Source organism: Sciurus carolinensis, chromosome 2 (assembly GCF_902686445.1).
Source record: "Sciurus carolinensis chromosome 2, mSciCar1.2, whole genome shotgun sequence".
In the NCBI taxonomy this organism is placed as follows: domain Eukaryota; kingdom Metazoa; phylum Chordata; class Mammalia; order Rodentia; family Sciuridae; genus Sciurus; species Sciurus carolinensis.
In genome coordinates this window covers 92,520,074-92,544,477 of record NC_062214.1, presented here as the reverse complement: position 1 = coordinate 92,544,477, position 24,404 = coordinate 92,520,074, and the positions used below count along the sequence as shown (strand labels likewise).

The following is a 24,404-nucleotide window of genomic DNA, read 5'->3' as shown; positions in this document are numbered from 1 at the left end:
TTAACTTCTATTAATCAAAAGACCCATAAGAGTTAAAAGGAAAACCTCAGATAGGAAGAAGACATTTCTACACAAAACGCATAAGTTTAATACAAATAACTAGCAAAGGACTCATGTCTAGGATGAACAACAATAACAAAAAACTCCTATTTATCAATAAAAACAATAAACCCCTTGATAAAAATAACAGAATAGACTTGAAAAGTCAGATCACAAAAGGATTTCCAAATGGTCAATGTATTTTTTTAAGGTGTTCAATTTCATTAGTTATCAGGGAACAAATAAAAACCATAGTGAAACACCACTGCATAATCACCAGAATGACTAAATTTAAAACCACTGACAATTCCCAAGTACTGGTGAGTATACAAAACAAATGGGACTCATATACTGCTAAAAGTAAACTGGTACAAACACTTAGAAAACCATTTGATAAAATGTGGCATAAGATGCTTAAATTAAAATGGAAATCTAACATACAACCCAGTAATTCTACTCCTCTCTATATATCCAAAAGAAAAAGAACATATAAGTGTAGTAGTCTCTCCCTCTCCAAGGGAGCAATATGTTATAAAATTCCCAGCAGAAGTCTAAAATCACAGATAGTCCTATACATATACACCTATGATAAAGTTTGATTTGTAAATTAGGCACAGTAAGAGATTAACAATAATAACAATATAAGATAATTATAAAAATAATCTATAATAAAATTGCCAGCAACGAGTTCCCACTACTCTTGAATTTTGTGGTTATGTCAATACTAAGGGTCATTTGAACACAAGCATTATGATAACACAATAATCTGATAACTAAGCCAGCTACTAAATGATTGACAGAAAAGTAGCATATACAGTGTGGATATGCCAAACAAACGGATGATTCATGTCCCTAGCAGGGCAGAATGCAATTTATAACTTTTAAGTTACTCTTTTCTCCAACTTTCCACTTGACACTTTCAAACCACTATTGATCACAGGTAACTGAAACCTTGGGAAACAAATTCACAGATAAGAAGGATTACTGAATGCTAAAAGACACATACTATGACACAGCAATTTTATTCATGGTCATCAAAAGCTAGAAACAAACCAAATGTTCATAAAGATAGCATGGATAAAACAAATCTGGATACATTCATATATGTGAGTACTACAGAGGAATGAACAGAATCAACTACTGTTATGTACAATATCAAAGAATGTCAGGAAGTGCTGAAAAAAAGCAGTCAAATACCAAAAAAGTAAATAATTCACAATTCCATTTACATAAAATTCAAGAAGAGGTAAAACTATAGTTGTCATTTTAACCTTTTTTCTAAATTATATGAGTTAAATGAAGGACATTAAGAAGGGGATCAATATTCAGTGGTGGATTCCTGGGATAATTACTGAGTTCGAATGTATAGAAAAAAACTTTTTAGGTTGGTACTTGTCTGTGGTAGCATACTCCTCGTGATTTTTATGAAAGGCTTAGTAGTAAAACATCTTTAAGAATTGAAGTTGCTGATAAGGTACCACTCCCTGATGATACTAAAAAATTACACTGAAGTAAAAATGAAGAGAATTTAAATTATTACTTATGTTCCTTTTGATTTAAAGATAATTATAAGACAAATTTTAAGCTGTTTTACACATATGTATATACATTAAAAATGTATCAAGCACACACACATATGCAATCTTTATTTTCAAAAAATGTAGCACGTGTGTGTATGCATTTTGCTCTGTTTTTCTAACATGTCTTGTTTTCATTTTGTATCAGTATATATGCTATGTATGAATCTCCTTCATTCTTTTTAATAACTACAACTGACTGCTTAACTAAAAAGAATCAATCACCTCTGACTACAATTTCTTTCAATACCACTTTGTTTGGTTTCTTGGTAGTACAAATTACAATTTGTAAATTTTATTTGTTACTTCACTTATATTGTCTCTTTTGGGGAAGGATACATGTAGCTGAGTGATAGAGCATGTGCTTCTAGCATAAATGAGACCCTGGGTTTGATAACCAGCACCATAAAAAAATGAAAAGAAAGAAAGAAATTATTGTCTACTAAATTGTAAAATAAAATAGACACATGTATTATGCCACCTATTGTCAGTCTCTTACCTGTCTCTTGTATTCTTGGTTTCACTTTATCTAAGTCTTCAGTAGCCTCACCAAGATTTTCTCCTAATATTCTAAATAAAAGATTAAGATCTTCCTGGTTTAGACTAACCTGTGAGATATTATGTTAAAAAAAGAAAAGACATTTCATTGTACAATGAAGCAATTTTAATGCAGAAAACAAATTCTTAGTAATAAAACATGAAGGACAGTATAATTCAAACACTGACAGAAAATTTATATAATCACTACCCATGCAAGTATTTCACTACTCATTTCATGTTACCACTTTTATTTTCAAAGATAAGAAAATGTTTATAGAACAACAATATGATTTATAAGTCAATATGAGCTACAACTTTCTTTAATGAAAGTTAATTATGAGTCAAGAAATCTGATCTTTTAAGTGATGAATTCTGAAATGTACACAACTTCACTTTTTAAACAATAACAATACCAGTGCAATAAAAAGACTGTCCTTAATATTAAAAATAGGCATTTCCCTCAATGCTATAATTATCTTTGGAAAATCTTAGGTATTCTAAAAATAAAAGTATATGTTTACAATAAATAGTATCAAAGGGAATATGTTAATAAATAATTTATAAACAGATTTCTGCCAAAGTTTATGTTAACTAATACTTATCTGAAGATTAAATTTTACTGAAAATAATAATAACCTTGTTGAATATCACTTGTCTGAAATTTTTTACCATTCAGTAAAATATTCTACCTTTCGGGGCTGGGCTGTGGCTAGTGGTAGAGCGCTTGCCTAGCATGTGTGAGGCACTGGGTTCGATTCTCGGCACCACATAAAAATAAATAAAAATAAAGGTTCATCTACAACTAAAAAAAAAAAATTATTAAAAAAAAATTCTACCTTTCATTTGAATTTATACTAAGAAAGACTCTAGAGTTTAAAATTTCAATGATAAAGGATTTTTCACTTGTACTCACATTCATTGACTCAAGATGTCCTTTAATTTCCACAACAGGCACCTTGTGGTACCAATTTGCAGCTAGATTCCGACTTACAAAAAACTCCAAATTAATTGGGTGCAACAGCTGAATATCAGGATGGGAGATGCCTGGCTGGATTACTGTCCTAATGACCAACAGAAATGATACATATGCACAAGTATAGGTGGGAAATGCAACATATTTTAAAAAACAAAGTCAAGCAGTTATCTGCCACTCTAAAAATGACTTTAAGCTGTGTTTCTTGAGTGTTTTCAAGATGAATTTATAATTAAATTAATTTATAATCCATTGGCAAGGGCAGATTAAAATGTGTGATAAATAATGAATGATTTTGAAAACCTTATCTTTAAACAGTAGACAGGTGATAAATGCACACATTTTAAAAACAAAGTCACACTCTTAAAGACATGGGAGAAATCGAATTGTTATTCAAGGACTAAAAATGGTTATGTGCCAATAATGATGTGTCGATGATGGTATAAGCTCAATCAAATCATGACAAATTACTCAGACAAAACTAAATTGAGAACTGTTCAGGAATCAATCAGATTGCACTCTTCAAAACCACCAAGATCATGAAAGACACATAAAGACTAAAGAACTATCCCAGAATAAGTGTCTATTAGTACAGAAATCCCTCTTAATAGTAGAGGATGCAATTAAATGCCATGTGTGATACTGGAGGGGGGGAATTTACTGTAATGAATATCACTGGATCAACAGGTTTAACCTCAATATTGACTGCACATTAGATAATATTGCACCATATCAAATATCCAGAATTTGATAATTATATTGTGGTCAATATAATTGACCTTGCTTTCAGGAAACACATACTACAATGTTTAAGGGCAATGGCTCAAGATACCTATTTTCAAACAGTAGCAAAATATGTTTTAAACAATAATACTATGTATACATACATTAAAGTATATGTAAAATTGGTGAAACTAATGAAATGTATAAGTACACTCATAGTATTATTTCTATAATTTTTCTGTAGGTTTAAAATTTTACAGAATAAAAGGCTATTTTAAAACAGTTCTATGTAACAGAAGTCTGTTAGGTGTGAATTTCAACAGTCACAAAATTTCATAGCAAAAATTAACATAATACTTAAATCTATAACTACAGGAAGAACATACCTAGAAAGCTTAAGTTTTGTGAGCTGCACATCCATTCTATCAATTACTGGAGGATTTAAGGAGTCTTCACCAGACACCAGACTAAACTGATTTTGAACTCTGATTAACCCAAGGTCTACCACTACAGCATTGGTGGAAACAGAAGACTGTGGGATGATAATGACTGGTGCTTTCAAATCAACACAGACAGAAACACGAAGGCTCCTCTGGGCAAGGTCTTTCACACTTGTGGCAGCCTTTTCTGCAGCTTGGACAGTGGCAGCACTCAGTGCCTCCTTGGCTGTCTGGAAATTGTTCATGAAATTCTGTGGATGCAAAGTATAAAAAGAGAAAACAGGCACATCAAGACCACTTTCTGTTTCTAGATGTGCTTATTATTTTAAATGAGTTTACAACATTTGTTATCATAATTATCAGATTGATTATTTCTAAATTGAAAATTCAATACATAAACAATGATTTTTACCAGAAGTGACATCAGGAATTTATGAAGATAGACAATCTGAATACAGCCAACATTCAGTGATACCACACCATCTACTTTGGACATATCAGTATATGAATCTCCCTCAGTAGCATCTGGATACAAATCCAAGTTAAAACGAAAAACTTCATTTCCCATTATTGACACCGCCTGAAAAATAGAGATCTGAATGTTCTCCATCCAGGAAAGTAATGACGAAATAAAATCCCATTTAGAAAAGGGTTTACATTTATAATCTTTATAAAAACAAACATTTAATTAAAATGTTTTTAAAAATAAATTATAAAGTAGAATTTCATAGGCAATCATCAAAAATATTAACTGTTTACTATTACATACTTTTTTATGAACTGTCTTAGGATCAACATCTGTCACAATAATATTTTCCAGTCTGGCAAAAAGTGACTGCTTCTTTGACTGAAGAGAAAGGGAGGAATCGAGGCCTGAAAAAAATGATTTTATTATAATTTCTACAGATCTGTCAAAAATAAGATACTTATTTCATTGTATGAAATTATTTTGGGGTTTTATTTTTGAAATTTAGCAATGTCTAAATCCCAATGGATTTACAAAGTTACAAAGTTAGATACTTTTAGCTTTATAAACACCAAACCTATAAATTTATTAAAAACTAAATATCTGAATTTTCAATTATTTGAAAAAATTGAATGTACAACTCAGAATGTAAATAAATCCTTTATACCTTATGTCTAGTCATTATACAAAGTCTGTTAAAGTCTCATGAACCAAATATATAGTATATGTACTGCCAAGCCAAGACAAAGAAAACAAAACAAACAAAAAAGAAAAAACCCAAAACTTTCTGATTTCTTAAGTTCTTAAAACAATTTCATTAAACATATTACACATATTCCTTGCCTTTACCAAATTATAATAAGCTGACACAGATAAAGTTAGGAAAAAACCTAGACGAGTTTATCAGCTTTTGCCTAAATGAACATAATGGGCTCACAGGTTTTCTAGAGTTGCTCTGCATAAAGTATAAATGAATAAATATGATGTAGAATTATATAGCTACATATAAAGATTGTATAGAAAGACAATATAGAGGTTAAAAAATATATATAAAGTCTAGTGAGGATCAAGTGTATAGATAGACTTTCAATTGAACTGAATTAACATTTCTCCCAGCCCATCAATAGTGTTCTGACATTCATATTATATTCCTTTCCACCCCTAGACAACTCTCAGAAGGTCCATAACACCAGCACATGTGTATGAGTCAATCTGAAGGGCAAGTTCTGATCAAATCTACAGGCCAAAAAGAAAGCATCCAATCTAATTATGCACTGGCAGGTACTTCATAGCTCAGAGTCCTCCATTTGTATACTCCTTGGCATTGAGAAAGAGAGAGAGAGAGAGAGAGAGAGAGAGAGAGAGAGAGAAGGAAAGGAGAGAGGAGAGTACAGGACAATGGGTATGCAAGTTTATCCCTTAATGAATTTTTAGTACCGTGAGATCTTTACCTTGGATCTTGATTTCAGCGATATTGCTCTTCTCATCACAAACAACGACACAGAAAGCATTCAACTTGGCAAACAGTCTAAAGCCAACAATGTCACTTTCTTTAGAGGACACAATCACTAAAAATAAAACAAAGAATTCTATCATTGTGAGATTCTAGTAATCTAAATTTTGTTAAGGGTTTTCCCCCATATTAATTAAACCATAATTCTGTTCAATATATTTAAATATATATTTTTTAAATTCTCAAACTCTTAAGATTTCAAACGCTTCTTTTGTATAACCTACAGAGTTTGCATTTTTAATAGTGAGATGTGTTACTTTTGTGACTTAAAAGCAAAAAACAAAAAACAAAAATTCCAAAATAAATAAGGATCCTGAAACTCAAAGAAATTAAATGTACTTAGGGTCACACAGCTTAACAGAATCAGAATTTGAACAGAATTCTTTCTGATATAAAATCAGGACTGAGTTAACTAGATGCTGTCCTCGAACCCCTGCCTTTGGTCTCTGGGTATTGATTTCCTCATGTGTAAAATGGAAGGGAAGATTGATATGGAACCTCTTTAGGAGCCACTAAGAAGGCAGCGAAGAGTTCAGTATAAATATAGGTCTTATCCCCCTATTACCTATCCAAGGGCAACCCACCACCAAAATAAGAGCAAAAACAAACATTTTTCAAAAACAACAGTATGGGTTATATTTGCCCAATAGATCAGGTGCTCACATATGATTCAATTTGAAGAAAAGGGCACACATGATTAAATTAGGTGATCTCTAAGATTCCTCATTTAGCCTTACAGTACTAATACACCTGCTAACAATAAGCAAAAAAACACATTTTTCATACCTTTCTGCAGAGGTGAATTTTTTTGTTTTTCAGTTGAAATCTGTACCTCCTTGACAATATCCATGTTTTGATCATCTGATGGAATAATGGTTGTCAGGTAGTTAATAGAAGAGAGAAGTGCTTGTGTTTGTAGCAAGAGAGTTAAAGATGAAAAGGCCACCTAAAAAGATGTTTTAGGAAGAAAATTAGTTTTATTTGATCAATTATTCCTTGTATTCTGCACAATGACCCCCCAGAAGCTCCCAGCAGGCTTTCCACCAACTGGAAAGAAGAGAGGAGAGGAAGGTCCAGGAGTCCCTAAAGCAGGGAGTACATGGAAAGCAAGTTACAACCACACAGTTCAGGGGTACATCAGAGTACCGCAGCAACTAAATTACTCCATCCCCCAACCATAATGGTAATGAAGTTTATGATCTGCCTCTCATAATGATCCTGATATTCAGCATAAGACTTCCATAATGACTTACTGGATCTTAATGGTTCATTTATTATGATTATTTAAACCATATAAATCAGAACACGAAATTCCAGAACCACTATGTGCTACTACTATGTTTAGAAATGATTCCAAATGTGCCACCAATGAAATTTAAATGCACAAGGTACAATTATGAGTTCCCAGTTACTAAGTGATCTCCAAAAACCCTAATAATGGTCCCATCATTTAAAAAGAAATACAGAATATATGACTTGTAAGAAATAACTACTACATGTTTTTAAAACATGACTCTTAAAAGCTAAGGAGCAACATAAATTGATTCCAAGAAAGTGTGGCATTTTCTTTCTTTTTTTTTTTTTTAATTCTTTTGTAGTTGTAGATGGACAGCATACCTTTATTTTTTTGCTTTTATTTTTATGTGGTGCTGAGGATCAAACACAGTTACTCACGCGTGCTAGGCAAGCACTCTGCCACTGGGCTACAGCACCAGCCCCGAATGTGTGGCTTTTAACAACATATTTAAATAAAATTAAAATCTCTGTTTATAGAAAAGAATTTTTCATGTCCTCAAAACACTAAATTGATATAAAAACTTCAAAGAAGAAGGTTCTCAAGATTATGGCAGATTTTCCCATCTCTCAAAAGCATTCATTTAAACTCATATCTCTCATTTTCTTTTTAATGTAACCCACAAGTACTTTTCCTCTTCTTCCTCTACAGTACTGCCTAAGAAGTAATAGCTTCAAAATTACTTACCACCTCTCTTCATACCATAATGTACATTTTCATTCTTATATTACTGGATTGTATTTAGTCTGGTTGTTTAGAATTCTGCTAATTCTTTTTAACTTTAAAGCTATTTATTTATTTATTTATTCATTCATTTTTGGTTGTTGATGGACCTTTATTTTATTTATTTTTATGTGGTGCTGAGGATCGAATCCAGTGCCTTACACATGCTAGGCAAGCATTCTACTACTGAGTCAAACCCCAGCCCTACAATCCTGTTAGTTCTTTATATAGCAATGTTCCCTTTTCTATAGCACTCCCTTCTCTTGAAATAATACTGAAATCTTAAAAACAATTATGATAGGATGTGATACAGTAAGTCAAAACATCAGCTTTACTAAACTGCACAACCGACGCAGAGCAAGCTAAGTACCTACAAAGTTAATTTATAACTTTCAAAGTTCTCAAAAACATCATCAAATTACCCATCAATATTCCTCAGAGAACAGTGGAGACTTCCCAGAGTAGGCTATTTTCAAAAGAAATATATTCCTTTAATAAAATCCCTTACCTTAAGTGTTTGTTCTGTTTTTTCAAAAGTAGTTTGAAAGCCCGGTCCATTCCTATCAGCCTGAAAAAGGAAACAAAATTTCTAAGGAAAGAATTAAGACCAAAGCAAATAAATCCTTTATTTATAATATGATTAGTTTACTTATATTTATCTATAAATATATTTGTATATACATTACATATTTAAATATACTGTCACTATTTTAATGTTACACCCAAAAACTTATTGTAATAATGCAAATGTTTTCTCTTCAAGCATGGGACAATGTTCATTAACTTCTGGGAATAATAATAGACTCTGGGTTGGAGGGTATAAATATGTCATAGAGTCCATCCATTACTTAATGCTTAAATCCCTCCATAAAGTCTTTGACAGAGCTGGGTGTGGTGGCACATACGTAAAGTCCCAAGTAAAGTCCCAAATACTTTGGAAGCCAAGGCAAGATAATTGTTAAGTTCAAGACCAGCCTGGGAAACCTAGTGAGACACTGTCTCAAAATAAAATAAAAAAGGATGGGGATATAACTCAGTGAAATAGCAAGCACTCACCTAGTATACAAGATTCTAGGCTAAACCCTGAGTACTAAAGGGAAAAAAAAAAATAAAAAGTCTTTGGCAAATCTATATATACATATATTTATATTTCTAGTGGAAAAAAATTAGTTTCCTTACAAGGAACTGCAATCTTTGCAAAATATTTTGTTTTAATGAGTTCTTCATACTGATTAAAATATATATATATATATATGTATATATGTATATATATTCATTCATCTCCCATCATAACTAACCACTGGTCCTAGTTCTGTCTACTGGAAACAAACATAGTAAATTTAAACTCAAAAAACTGACCTCCTGTGAGAAAATTTCTGCCAGACTAGTAGTTTACCTGACTTTCTGCTCCCATACTGCTTTGTGCTTTTATTAGAGAATCAATTATATTTTACATCGATCAATGTTATATTTGGTTGTTTCCTTGCCTATCTCTCCCTTCTAGTCTATAATTTCCTTGAGAGCAAAGAATATTTTTCATCTCTATTCAAGTGCCTAACAGTAAAGGCATTCAGTAACACAGACATTCAATAGTTGGTAAATAGTAGTTAAACAAATCAACTACTCTTGAATGCAGCCAAATACCATCAGTTCCTTCAGCATTTTTCATGTGATATATTTTTTCTAATTTTTTTTCCATGTGATATATTTTTGAGTCTCTTGCAAATTCTGGCAGTTTCTTCTAACCCAGTCCAAGTTGGCTTTTCCTTTTTGATGAAGAATACTAGACCAAATGTTACCTACATATACGGTGAGTGGAGATACATGAATATGCCCGAGAAGACACCAACTTCATCCTAGGCTACCACCTTTGAGGATAAGAAGCTTAGTGGCTTCATAATAGCCCTATACTGAAGGGCTACTACAGTGAAAGAGAAAGGTATACGAATGAAAGAAATAGTAGCTATACCTATAATTAAAAACATATCCAGAACTATTAGGAATACATGGTCATCTTTTTTCCTAAGGATATAGTTTTGAGTATACAACAAATACACAATCATTCTATGGTCCTTACCTTAATATATTCCACTTTTAAAAGATCTAATCCAGGTTTGTCAGAAGAACTAATTAAGTGAAGGGGCTTCTTTCTGGATCCTAAATTAAAGAAAAAAGGCTTTCAAATAAATAGATCTTCTAAAATTTTAAAACTTTCTAGATGTCTTTTTCTTTTCTAAAAATGTTAATTAAGTTTTAAAAGAATATCTGGGTATATTTTCATGGTTACTGAAAATTACAAATCCATACCTAAGGAATCCAACTTACTTTAAAACATGCATATTTATTTTCACTTGATTCTGTATTTGTTTACAAAAATAATGAAAACATGCCTAGATGTTTTTAAGGCTGTCCGCATGTGTAGGGCAGTAGAATAGACCAAAGGTTTAAGAATCAGGAAATATGACTTCTAATTCATCTCTATCCTTACCAAAGGCTAATTAAGATCAGTTTTCTCAATTACATAATAAATAGGTTGGACTAAAACAATCTAATATCCTATTGTACTATAAAATTTTATGAAAAGTAATTTATTTATATTAGAGAAAATTAAATAATCTTCCTTCAATTAGGCTGAGAGAGGCAACTTACATAAAAAAGGTGTTTTTAAGAAAGGAGAATTATTAAAACTTTCTTTTTATCTTAAGAACAAGAACTGCTACCAAATGTCATCTAAATTCTTATATAGAAATGCCAAGGAAGCATCCCCAAAATCCATGCAGAGAAGTGTGATTTAGCCACCATTGCATCTACCTTTCACTATTCAAAATCTATAACTCCTGCTTCTGAGACAACTGATTTTCCCCTGATCACTAAAGTCTTAACCTTCTCTAAAAAACAGGCTTAGAAATACATTATATATTTTCCCTTAAAACAGTAATGTAAACTCTGTATTAACACAATACTTACAGAATATTAATAACATATAAAACATTTTTCTTCCAAACTGAGGTTTGTTTTAATTTAAATTATTAAAAAGTTATAAAACATAGGTCTTTGTATTTGACAAAAGTCTTAGGCAAATATTAGGATATTTTAATTATGTAGATTTATCCACTTCTTCGTGCCTCAAAAATCTGAGGCAAAAAAATTTTCATAAAATGCTGAACAAACTATAAAAGCTTCTAAGAGTTGACTTTGCATTCTGCCATTTTAATTTTGATAACTGTTGCTTCTTGTGATATATGAACACTATTAATTAAAACAAGGCCTTTGATATCATAAGAGCAGAGACAAATTTCTAGGTTTTTGCCATTCATGAGTTACATGATATTGAACTTGGCAAACAGCCTAAAGCCAACTTATCACTTTATTCGTGGGTAAATTATATGACCAATCTATGCCTTTGTTAGATATCAACTGGAGATAACAATGCTACCTATCTCACAACATTGTTATAAAAATAGAAAGTTATTATTTGTAATGAATACTGTAGAATAGTATTTGCTATTATTTATTATGTAAATAAAAGAGTTTCAGACACACAAAAGTGCTGTTTTTATTATTGGCCTTTATTTATATTTTTTCAACTATTACCTTGAATTTCATGGTAATCCAAGCTGATTTTCTTTAAATAAGACACCGCAGTTAAGTCAAATGTTCTCACTGTTGCCTCTGTTCCTAACTGAGTAACATTAAACACTAGAATTGTATCTTCTTCTTTCTGTTGTTTAGTAAATTCCAAAATCACCTAAAAGAGTTATCACAGCCAATAAGTTTAAGTCATACTTAAAATAAAAAAAACCAAAATCTTTCTCCATACATATCACCAGGAGAATAGTGGAAACACTGTTCATATCCCTGTACTAAAGTTATTTAATATGATTGGAAATTATTGTCTTACATTTCATAATCAAGAATATAGGCACGTTTATAAAATATTCGGGTGAAACTGATCTTTCAATTTAGCAAAACAGAAACTATGGATTCTTAATATGATTTTCTTAAAATAAAAATCATGTTTGGTGATGATAGAAGCATTTTATTAAAGTGAAAAGTCATATAAGAATGTTCATTAGCATACTACTACTTAATTCTATAAATTACAGGCAATATAATTAGCCAATATTTTAAAACCTGCAAGTTCTTTAACACATTTCTCAAAAGGTAGTCTTTGTTCCCACCTTTTGAACCTTGGAAGGCTTGTGAATACTTCAATCAGTAGAGTATAAAGAAAATTGTGTTATAATGAATTCCTATGACAGAAAGGGTCTAAGAAACTCCCACCTCAGAAAGCTGACCCTGGAGAAAGTTAATTGCCACGTAAGGAGTTCAACTACCCTGACACTATCATGTGGGTAAGACCTGAATATGTGCTTCAGACAATAGTTCAAACCAAGTCCACAAACTACAGCCTTGTGAGTGAACCACTATGGACATCCATCAAGGACTTCAGAATGCATCCCCAAGCAATATATCTGAAATGAAAGTGTACACAAAATTACCCACCTGGATCCTTCTAGAATTCCTAACCTATAAACTGGGAGCAAACTAAAATAGCTGTTTTAAGCTTCTAAGTGTTAGGGTAAGTTGATAGGCAGGAATAGTAATTAGAATGATAAAAATACTGAAAAAAAAGACTATAATTAATCTTATTAACAGATGACTTAATTATATACTTAAGAAAAACCAGGAGTGTCAGCAGAATAACAGTAAGATAACAAAAATTAGTACAATAAAGTATTAAGTACAAAAAGTGATATATAAAAATAAACATCATAGAAATTAATTTTTATTAAATGATATAAAAAGTAATATATAAAACCAGGGGTAAGTTTTTGTTTGTTGCTGTTTTAGTTGGTTTTTTGTTTTGAATCTTGCTATGTTGCCCATGCTGGTGTCCAACTTCCAAACTCAAGGGATCCTCCTATCTTGGCCTCCTACATTCTGGGACTACCGGTTACCATGCCTACCAAGTATTTTTATGAGAATTTTCTAAATACACACTACTACTAGGCCATAAAGATAAATATTATTACAGAAATACTTAAAACTTCAAAATTGTAAAAAAAAAAAAAAGGCACCCTGGGAAAAATATTTCAAATAGCAGTATTATTTTTTCCTTTAATGTCTGGCTGTATTTCACTTTAATGCATTCATTCAGAGTTCAATAAAATATTTATTGGGTATTTTCTAACATGTACCAGGTTATGCCAGCAACTAGCAACTAAGGACACACCAAGAAGAACAGACCAGACATGGTGGTTATTCTCATGAAGGATACATTCTGGAGAAAATAAACATTGCTATCATATGTTGTGTGGTCAGATTTTGCCATAAGATGACATTTGAGCAAATACCTGAAACTAGTAAAGAATCAAGTCATGCAGGAAAATTGTGTCCCAGGCAAAGGAAAAGGCAAGCACAAAGAATGTGCTTTGGTATACACAACAAAAGAAAAGTATACACTCCATGAGGCAGGAACTTTCCTCACTGTTGTTTCCTTCATTCACATTGACTGGTACACGATGGTACCTGATACTTACTTATTGAAGGTATAAGTGAAATGTGACTACAGCAGAGTGAGAAAGGTGGGAAAGAACTGAACACAAAGTCAAACATTTGTATTGGTGACCTGTGGAGGGCCTCACAGGTCACAGTAAGGACTGAATCATTACTCTGAGAAAGATATAATGTCAGGTGAGGGCTTTGAAGAGTAGTGATATGATTTGACTTTCACTTTAAAAGGATCACTTGGGCCACTGTATGGAGAGGATAGTATTGGATCAAAATGAAGACAGTTAAGAGGCTACTGCAATAATCCAGGCAAGAGCTAATGACAACTTAGTATAGCAGCAGTAGTAGAGAAGAGTCACAATCTGAATGCATTTTGAAGAGTCCAGGGAGTGACTGATATTATGGATCAAATATAAAAGAGAAGTCAAAGAAAGTTAATGGTAGAAAACACCTCTCTTTAAAACAAATACCAATAATACTTAGATGTGAACACACAACTCAAATCTGACATTTCTGATATATATTAGGACAAGCTCACCTTAAGATATAAACATCAATAAGAAACATCTCTTACCTTTTGTGTTCTGTTATCAAAGTAATAAAAACTATTATTATGGAAAATTTAGAATATACAGAAAAGCAAGTAAAAATGAAAAACTATAATCCCACCATCCAGATATGAATATTATTATTAACCAAAGAAAATATATACACACAATTTTATATGAAATCAGAATATCCTGGGTATTATAATCTCTTTTGTCCCAGTAATATGTTATAAACATCTTTCCAGGTTTTCTTTTACTACATGACTTCTGAAGGCAACAAAAAGCATGTTGGTAATTTTAGGTGGTTGACCATTTTTCCAAATTATAACCATGACAACAGCAATATTATTTAGCACAAAAGTGGAAATTTTAAAAAAGTAAATGTCACAGAAATTTTCTGCAGAAATGCAAATCTTAATTAACAGTCTTAAGCAATTCCAGAGTAGATTAGATTATACCATGGGTCATCCTTATAATGTTCTTTAAAAACAGTATTTCATTTTTTGAAACAGTCTACATGTATAAGTGTAAGCATGCACATGCACTGGGCAGTAAGGAAGGCAGAACACATTTTCAATATACTTGATACTTGGGTCTAGCTTGAGATAGTTAAGAAAATAGGGACAACAAAAAGTATTTGTGGACAAAAAGCAGCACACGTACTTCTTTAATTTCAAACTTGAGTAGAAGATTAATGAGCTCCTCACTTGGAATCTCTGCAGCTTTTTTAAATTCTGTTCCTTTTACACTTTTAGCAATGTGTGACTCTCCATCTTCAGCATCAAAATACTCATCATCAGACTCTAAAGGAAAAAGATATTTAGTCTTACATAATGGTCACTGAAAACTGCACAAAACGCTCAAATCTGAATTTCCCAAAAGTAAAATTCATTTATTAGATGGAAATTTTATATTCAGACTCAAAAGTCTAAATTTAAAAAAAGTTTCACAGTGACTTAATCTGATATAACAATCAAATTTAAAATCAAAGAGCACTACTATTTTTACTTAAACAATTCTGCTTTTTAACTTAGGTCATGTATTCAATATGCAATAAAATATTTATTGGAGTCACCTATCTTATATCAAAGTGCCCAGGACAGACATGATTTTGTCTTTATGAAGCTTACATTCTAGTACAAAATTAAAAGAAATCAGACCAGGATAGAGAAAAGCATCAAATGAAGCAAAAAATAAGATAAAGTAGGTTATTTAGAATCTTAAGTATTGTCAATCACAAACTGTCATTTAGCCAATGAAGAAACTTGAGCTTAAAAAAATAAGTGACCCAAAGTCATACCATTTATTAGCAGCACAAGTAGTTCTAGAACCAGTAAATTACTATAACACTTTAAGAATTCCTTTATTATCTGAAAATGTTATCTCTAGGTAACAGTTTCTAGGTCTGGCTTGGCAACAGTTTACATTTCTTACCTGAGTCTACTCCATCTAGCAATAGTGAAGTGCCAAGTAGACCTTTGGTCCCTCCTGAAATAATAGGAATTGATGCTATCTGGCAAAGAATATAAAAAGCTTTCTTAAAATTACTGATTTAGCAGGACTAAATATACATAGATGAGGGAAAGAACAAAAAGTAATAAAATGCAGAGATGGACCAATACACATACACAATACATAAACCTTCCAAAAAGACACATGATGCAATCAACTAATAACTGGTTAGAATTTATAAATTATTAAGATTAACATCCACATTTACAAAGACAAACCTGTATGTAACTCTAGTAGGTAAGTATATTTCATCATTGTGTATTGTTTGGTTGCTGCCTATAATAATATTAAATTGCATATTTATTACAGGTTCCTGCAAAATGGTATTACCATCTGTGGACTTTCTTCATATTTCATTTCAAAGTAAATGAAAATCCAACATTTATTTTATGCTACAAGGATCATTACAGTTAAAGTCACCTAGAACTTTTAAGTCTTACATATAAGAAAATTTTATACCAATTATTTTATTGGCAATATAATAAAGAAGATTTCTACTTCTAGCTTCATTTAAAATATTGAATTGAAGAAGTTTTTCCTTTAATTTCTTTATTTCTGCCCCTTTCAGTCATAAATGCCATAAAAATAACTTTCCATCCCTACTTAAAAATAATAATTTTCTAATCAGGTGAGGGGTGGGTGGCAGAAAATATCAAGTTCAAGGCCAGCCTGAGCAACATAGTGACACCCTGTCTCCAAATAAAATTAAAAAGGGGTGAGGAATGTAGTTCAGTGGGTTCAAGCCCCAGTACCATAAACGAATGAAAAGTAGTTCTGTGAAAACAGAAGCTTAAGCATATCTATTATATCCATTTACCTGTCTCTCTGGAGACTGTGTAGATGATTTCTGTGGCAAAGGTATACTGTTAATCAAACACAACATATCTTTCATCTTCTGGTCAGAAATTCTCACATGCATCAAAGGAAGTCCTCCTGATACTTTAAATCTAAAAATATAAGTCAACTGTAAGGTTTCAAAGTCAGCTTCTCTGTATTATGCAGGGGGAACAATTTTGAGAAGAGACTACATTGTCAAGTCAAAGTTGCTTTTGACATGTTTTAATCTAATTCCATTCATACCTCATTTAGACATTATCAGGGAATGGAAAGTTTCATGTAAGTGAAGTTTCCAGATAATTTGAATGTACCATTCTTATGCAGTTAGAACATTTTACATTAACTAATTCTTTTGACAATCCTTCCAAACACAATTGTCTACTTTTTAAAACCAAAATCACCACATATACTTTAGTTCCTAGAATCTCAGATTTCTTGTCAGTATCAAAGAGCACCTACCCCATTATTCTCTATGCTCTTCTCTCTTACCTTTATTTTTAATATATATGGCAGTGGGAAGCCCCTGACATATCATTTGTACACTTGTTTATTTTGAGTCTCCTGAATAACATGTAAGCTCCATGAGAAAATCCATTTACTAGTGAATCACTAGCCTGCATTTTATCAGTCATGTCCATTTGGGTAGCTGCTCTATTCTATTCCCTACTCAATGCAACTGCCTGACATTTGTTTATGTCAACAGCTTTGTGGAAGATATATGCTGCTAACAGGGCTCTTTTAGGTTTATGTTTGGCTTTCCTGACTAAGCTGTGAACAGTTGAAGTTGATGCCTAACTGCTAGGTGAGTTATTGGGGTATGGTAAAGCAGTATTTAAGGAGAAATTTATAATGCCTATATGAAGAAAAATAAAAAGGCCTCAAATTAACTACCTTAGCTTCTACCTTAAGAAACTAGGAAACAAAAGAAAATGTAACTCAAAATAAGCAGAGGAAGACAAAAATAAACAAGAATGAAGAAGAAATTAGGAAGATTAAAAAATAGAAACAAAATACAGAAAATAAATTGAAACCAAAAACGGTTCTTTCAGAAGATCAACAAAATTGATTAACATTGGTCAGATTGAGAAAAAGAAAGAAAAGACAAATTTCTAATATCAGGAATAACAGAGTTAAGATCACTACAGATTCTTAATGAGTTAACAATGTAATATAGAAATACTAGGAATAATTTTATGCCAGTAAACTCAATAACCAAGATAAATACATTTCTAGAAATATACATAAAAACCACTCCAAACATACTCCAAACACTTGCTCAAAACAATTGCAATACACGAAGAGCACTCTAGAAAATAGATCATCTGAATAAATGTGTATCTATAAAAGAAGCTGAATTTATAGTTAAAATTCTCTCCAAAGAAAACTCCGAGATGGCTTTTCTGATGAATTCTACCTAACGTACAGAAAAGAAAGAATACCAATTCTATACATCTTCAAGATGACCAACGTTACCCTGATACCAAAACAAGAAAAGCACAAACCAATATTCCCTGTGAACATAAATATAAAAATTCATAATGAAATTTTTGCAAGCAAAGACCACAATGTTTTAAAAGGTTAATATATTATTTCCAAGTTAGGTTTATCTGGTAAGGAAAGTCTGGTTTTAAAATTGACCTGACAAAGGGTATCAAGGAAATACTTGATACATACAACAATATGAATCTCAATATGAATCTCAAGTAAATTATGCCAAAAGTAACCAATCAAAACTTTAAAACTCTATGAGTCTAGATTTTAGAAAAAACTAACAAATATACAGTGTTAGAAAACACAAATATAGAGTGTCATCTAGGGACTAGGGGAGAGGAGTTAGGTGGGGAAAGGGAATACAACAGAATCAGGAGACTTGGAAGTGACAGAGACATTATCTTGACTCTGAATATGGTTTCATGGAAATATAGATAGGTCAAAACTTAATAAATTGGACATTTTGAGATACAGCTTATAAAATTATACCACAATAAAGCTGTTTTTTAAACAGCAACACAAAATTTCATAATTATCTATTTAAATTAAAAATTTATTTTCTATTTTTCCCTACATTTCTCACAATTTATATGGTTTCGTGATGAAAAGAGCATCTAATTCTAGGATTTTTATTCTAGGGTTTATGAATATAACCCCTGAATTGAATCCTTTCAAAAACATGGATTACCAACTTTTACACAACATTCAAGTAAGAATTTGGTAAAAAAAGAGATGAGATATGATTCAAATAAACTTTTTCTTTAAAATGTTATTTCTGCTGCAAGATAGAACAGTATTTTTCTGGCTTCCTTAAATTTTAATAACTGATGCAGATATAGATCACAAAAGAAATGCATACATTACCTGGCCATTCTAACATCTTTTTCCACCATTGCCTTGGCCAATTCAATGTGGATATCCATCGGTTGCAAAATGTGCATAGTTGATGGATGCTGAAATCGACACTTTTTCCAGTTTTCCTCTTTAAAAAAAAAATTAAAATATTAAGTATTTTTAAAAAATGATCAGATACTCTGTGGAAAACCACTCTAGGTTACTAAAAAACTGTTATAAGAGTAAATGAATGCCAATTTTTCAAATAATTTAGCATACAAGTTAAATAATCTTTATTTTGAAAACAGACTGACAGGAGTCAGAACTGTGATACAAAAATGATTCTAGAGAACATTTATATAATACCTTGCATTTCAAAACAAAAAGGAAATAAAATGCTCAGAAATTTATTACCTCGAACTACAATTAGTGACCAAAGTGAGTGGGTACAGTGAAGAGAGAAAACACAGGTGAAAAAAAGTAAATTTATGATTCCTAAGTGCAATAACTATACAAGTTTAGCATTTAATTTCAAAACAAAAATAAGTTTTATCAAGCAAAATCTTATGACAAAACAAAATGTTTAATAATCATTATTCTTCAAAAAGTGAGCTTAAAAATAGATTTCCCAGTGGCAAACAGGATCCTATGCAGATGTTTATTGATGGCCATGACTTAATGGCTTGTAAGTCAAACAATTACTCACAGGTAAGTATAAAAGAAAAGGCAGTTTTAATCGACAATTGAAGAATTTCCCTTAAAGGGTTCCTAATATACAAAATCTAACATATTTATATTTTTATAAATCTCATCAGTCCTACAAGAGTATAAATTCTGCATGTAGAAATAATGTCTGTACTTTCCTCCAATGACCTATCCTAAAGAGCTATACTCAAGAATGGTTTATACTTATTACTTCTAGAAACTAAAGTACAATGAACCAAAAATGTTTTATATTTAAGCAATATAAAACACCAAAGTTTTTGAAAAAGCATTATCTTTAAAGTTTTAAGACTGTATCTATGGGTTGAGTATCGCTAATTCAAAATGCTTTGGACCAGAAGACGTGCCTTGGATTTTGGTTTCTTTTTGGATGTTAGAATATTTGCATATACTAGATATCTTGAGGATGGGACCCAAACCTAAACACAAAATCCATTTATATTTCATACATACCTTAAACAGGTAAGCTTAAAAAGTAATTTTACACAATATTTTAGTGCACATTCATTTTGACTACAACCTATCACATGAGACTTGGAACAGAATTTTTCATTATGGTATCATATTAATACTCAAAAAGTTTCATATTTGGGAGCATTTCAGACTTAGGATGTTTGAATTAGGGATGTTTAACCTGTACTGCACTGTAGATATATATTTCTCAGATATCTATGGAGCAGAAGATAAAACAGTGCTGAAATAAAGCACAGGTTAATATAGTAAAATACTTAATAATAAAGGAAACAAGGAAAAACACTGAAATATTCCATAAGAATTAGGACAAAGGAACTTAAATGAACTGTAACTTTCATTTGTGTTCTGAGTTGATGAACCAGCCACACTGCAAAAATACAGGTCCATGAATGGGCTTAGATTCAAATAGTGCTAGGTACACTAAGATGAGTAGATAAATTCTGTGACAATGATTTGCACTGATAATTCCTGTTTGGTTTTCTACAGCATATACATGAAAATAGCTGTCAGAACTCATAAATATGCACATAGATACCCATACTATCAAAGCTACTCAACCAAAGATCTTAAAAAATGAACAGTGGTTTACCTGCTCTTGCAAAGAGTAGTTGCACACTCTTTATTTCAATATCGAACTTGTCATATGCTTTATCCATTATTTCTTCCAGAGATGAATTAGTAGTTTTCTGTAAACCTTGATCTTTACTGTTGAGCTAAAGTGGGGGGAAAAATTTTTTTTAATTTTTCACAACAGGAATTACATACAATATACTTTGGCTATTTTTTCTTAAAAAACTAAAATGAGAAGATTTCCCTTAATGAATTCACACTGTATTTAATTTATTGGTAATTATTTGCACGTACTTTATTAGGACAATAATACTTCAGCATACATCTGCTTTATTTGAATAACATATGCACATTTTCAATAATTAGATTAGTTACTGAGTTGTCTGCCTCAAATAACCAGACTAGAAATGCAACTCTTTTTACTGGCTTATGGCTCACCTCCCCTACTGGTCACCTTGAATCCTTCACCATTCATAGCAGGATTCTGTTTCTTTTCCTAGCTACATTATAAAAGTAATTAGTTCATTAGAATTCAGTTCCAATCTCTACTTTCTTTTCCCCCTTCCCAATGGAAGCAAGGATCAATTTAGGACTACACTTCTTGAAACTATCACCTTTTCCAGAAGCCTAGACTCTAAAAATAAATTCAAAACAAGGAATTCTAATTGCTAGAGATGTTGAACATTTTTTCATATATTCATTGACCATTTCTACTTCTTCTTTTAAGAAGTGTCTATTTAGTTCCTTTGACCATTTATTGACTGGGAATTTTTTTGTTTATTGTGGGGTTTTTATGGTGTTAAGTTTTTTGAGTTCTTTGTATGTCCTTGAAATTAACACCTTATTTAAGGTGTGGATGGTAAAGATTTTCTCTCATTCTATAAACTGTCTCTTTAGGTTTTTGATTGTTTCCTTTGCTGTAGAGAAGCTTTTTAGTTTGATACCATACTATTTATTTTTTTTTATTTTACTTCTTAGGCTTCAGGAGTCTTCTTGAGGAATCAGTTCCTATAAGCTGACTGTTAGGGGCGGGCTCTGAGGGCCCCAGAGCAGCACCCTGGCCTGATCTCTAAGATGGCGCCTGGCAGCTTGCCAGAATAAGCCGTACTCATAAACAAGTTTTAGGAAGTAACTCTGGTTGGCTGTTGTACATGAGGCGATCCTGGTATCTGCCTGGAGACTGTTCCTTGATAGGCTGACTTTCCTGGTAGTCTACTCTCTGATAGGCAGATGTTCTCAATATAAGTCTGAGACTTGAGGAATAAACAGCTTTTGGTTCCTGTGATCAAGAAGAGCGTACGCATTGTGATTGTCCCCGCAGGCGGTGGGCGATCATAGCTGACATGATGGAGTTGGGCCTATATTTTCTTCTGGTAGGTACGGGGTTTCTGGTATTGTGCAGGGTGAGAAATAGGGGTCAAATTTCATTCTACTATATGGATTTCCAATATTCCCAGCAGCATTTATTGAAGAGGCAATCTTTTGTCCACTGTATGTTTTTGGTACCTTTGTCTAGTATGAGGTAACTATTTATGTAGGTTTGTCTCTGTGTTCTCTATTCTATTCCAATGGTCTTCATGCCTGTTTTGGTGCCAATACCATGCTGTTTTCATTACTATAGCTCTGCAGTATAATTTAAGGTCGGTATTGTGATGCCTCCTGCTTCACTTTTCTCACTAAGGATTACCTTTGCTATTTTTCTAAATGAATTGGTACAAGCACTCTGGAAAGCAGTATAGAGATTCCTCAAAAAACTAGGAATGAAACCACCATTTGACCCAGTTATTCCACTCCTCAGTATATATCCAATGGAGTTAAAATGAGCATACTATAGTGATACAGCCACATCAATGTTTACAGCAGCACAATTCACAACAGTTTAAGCTACAGAACCAACCTAAGTGCCCACCAACAGATGAACAGATGAAGAAAGTGTGGTTTATATACACAATGGAATATTACTCAGTCATAAAGAATGACTTTTTGACATTCACCAGTAAATGGACAGTCCTGGAGACTATCATGCTAAGTCAAATAAGCCAATTCCAATATACCAAAAACCAAATGTTCTCTCTGATATGTGGATGCAAACACACAACAAAGGGGTGGAGGAAGAATAGAAGTTCAGTGGATTAGACAAAGGGGAATGAAGGGAAGGGAGGAGAGATAGGAATAGGAAAAACAGTGAAATTAATCTGACATAACTTTCCTATGTACATATATGAAAACACCACAGTGAATCTCAATATATTCTACATCCACAAGACTGGGATCCTAATTAAAATAAGATATATTCAATGTTTGTATAAATATGTCAAAATGGACTTTACTGTCATGTATAACTAAAAAGACAAATAAAAATGTAAAAAGAAATAAAAGTCAACAAACAAAACTCTCAAATCTCTAAGATACCAGAATTGATTCATAGGTAGAACATGCTTTCTGGGGTACTTTTGTACAGTAGGGTGACTAGAGACAATATTTATATACTGTAGATTATAAAGCTAGAAGAATATTTTGAAAGTTTTCATCACAAAGAAGTGAGTAATGTTTGAAGAGTTAAATATGTTTAGCCTGATTTGATAAAACAGTATAAACATGTATTAAATGTTATATGGTAACCCATTAATATGTATAACTTTTATGTTTTTGTGTATTACCTAAAATAAATAAAAATCAATTAAAAAATCCAGGAGTCCTCTTAGTACCACACATTTAGTACTATTAAGTACTACTTAGTTACTGACAGTAGTTAAAAACAAATATATATTCATAGTGTACAATTTCCTAATGTCAAATATATTAGCAATAGTAACACTGAATAATTAAATTTTGTGAACCATGAAAACTAAGACTGCTTCTCTCCAATTCAGAAAACCCAAAAGTAATCCAGTTCTCAATGTCAAATTATCTACCACTACTGAAAATTCTGGGGTGTTTTTGTTTTAATTGCCATATAATATATATGAAACATTCTAAGCTAGGCTTGAAAAAAATAAGTCTAGGGTTAGTTTAAGTGTACTTTGAAGAAAAAAACAGCAAATTATCAGATATCTAGCTACCAAGTTTATCGAAAACAAAAATGCAAATACACCTACCTGAAATGTACCAAAATCTAAAATAAGAAGATCTGACTTTTTTTGGTGAAAACCTGTCTGTGGAATTATTAGATATGAAGGCTTTAGATTTATCCTTAAATCAAGGACTTTTCGAGTTTCAATAATATGTGTAAGTCCTAAAGAAGGCAAAGAGGAAAAAAAAAGGATTAGAAGTTCAAGTTAAATATGTGATCATACTATTAAAAACTAGACTAAGCAGTTTACTTGAAAATCATTAGGAAGAGTGTCAGTTCTTCTGACAAATTAGATTGTCAATTCAGCATATAAGGTGAAAATTGAATCTAGTCAATGGGAAACAATCATATCAGAGTACAGTACAGTAAACCCAACACAGCTAGAATTTTATCTAAAGACAGAAAAATATACTATTTCCCTAGTTAAGCAACCAGATAAAATAGTTGGCTTGAGTTTAGAGGTCACATTATACAAAAGCCCATGTCTTTAAAATTAGTCATTCAGCCTTTTAAGAAGTGAGATGGAAGGGTATTTCCACC

General features: G+C 31.9%; 1 protein-coding gene across 1 annotated transcript in view; it reads right to left on the bottom strand.

The window, feature by feature from the left end:
• The window catches only part of Vps13c (vacuolar protein sorting 13 homolog C), a 170,463-nt gene that overhangs the window by 92,180 nt on the left and 53,879 nt on the right, over window positions 1-24,404 (bottom strand). Inside the window, 16 exon segments of the mRNA XM_047538497.1 lie at window positions 2,116-2,224; window positions 3,070-3,217; window positions 4,239-4,543; window positions 4,705-4,872; window positions 5,062-5,165; window positions 6,210-6,326; window positions 7,058-7,217; window positions 8,797-8,856; window positions 10,366-10,445; window positions 11,883-12,036; window positions 15,014-15,153; window positions 15,785-15,863; window positions 16,680-16,809; window positions 19,055-19,172; window positions 20,811-20,934; window positions 23,890-24,026. Of these exon segments, the coding sequence (XP_047394453.1) occupies window positions 2,116-2,224; window positions 3,070-3,217; window positions 4,239-4,543; window positions 4,705-4,872; window positions 5,062-5,165; window positions 6,210-6,326; window positions 7,058-7,217; window positions 8,797-8,856; window positions 10,366-10,445; window positions 11,883-12,036; window positions 15,014-15,153; window positions 15,785-15,863; window positions 16,680-16,809; window positions 19,055-19,172; window positions 20,811-20,934; window positions 23,890-24,026 (2,133 nt within the window).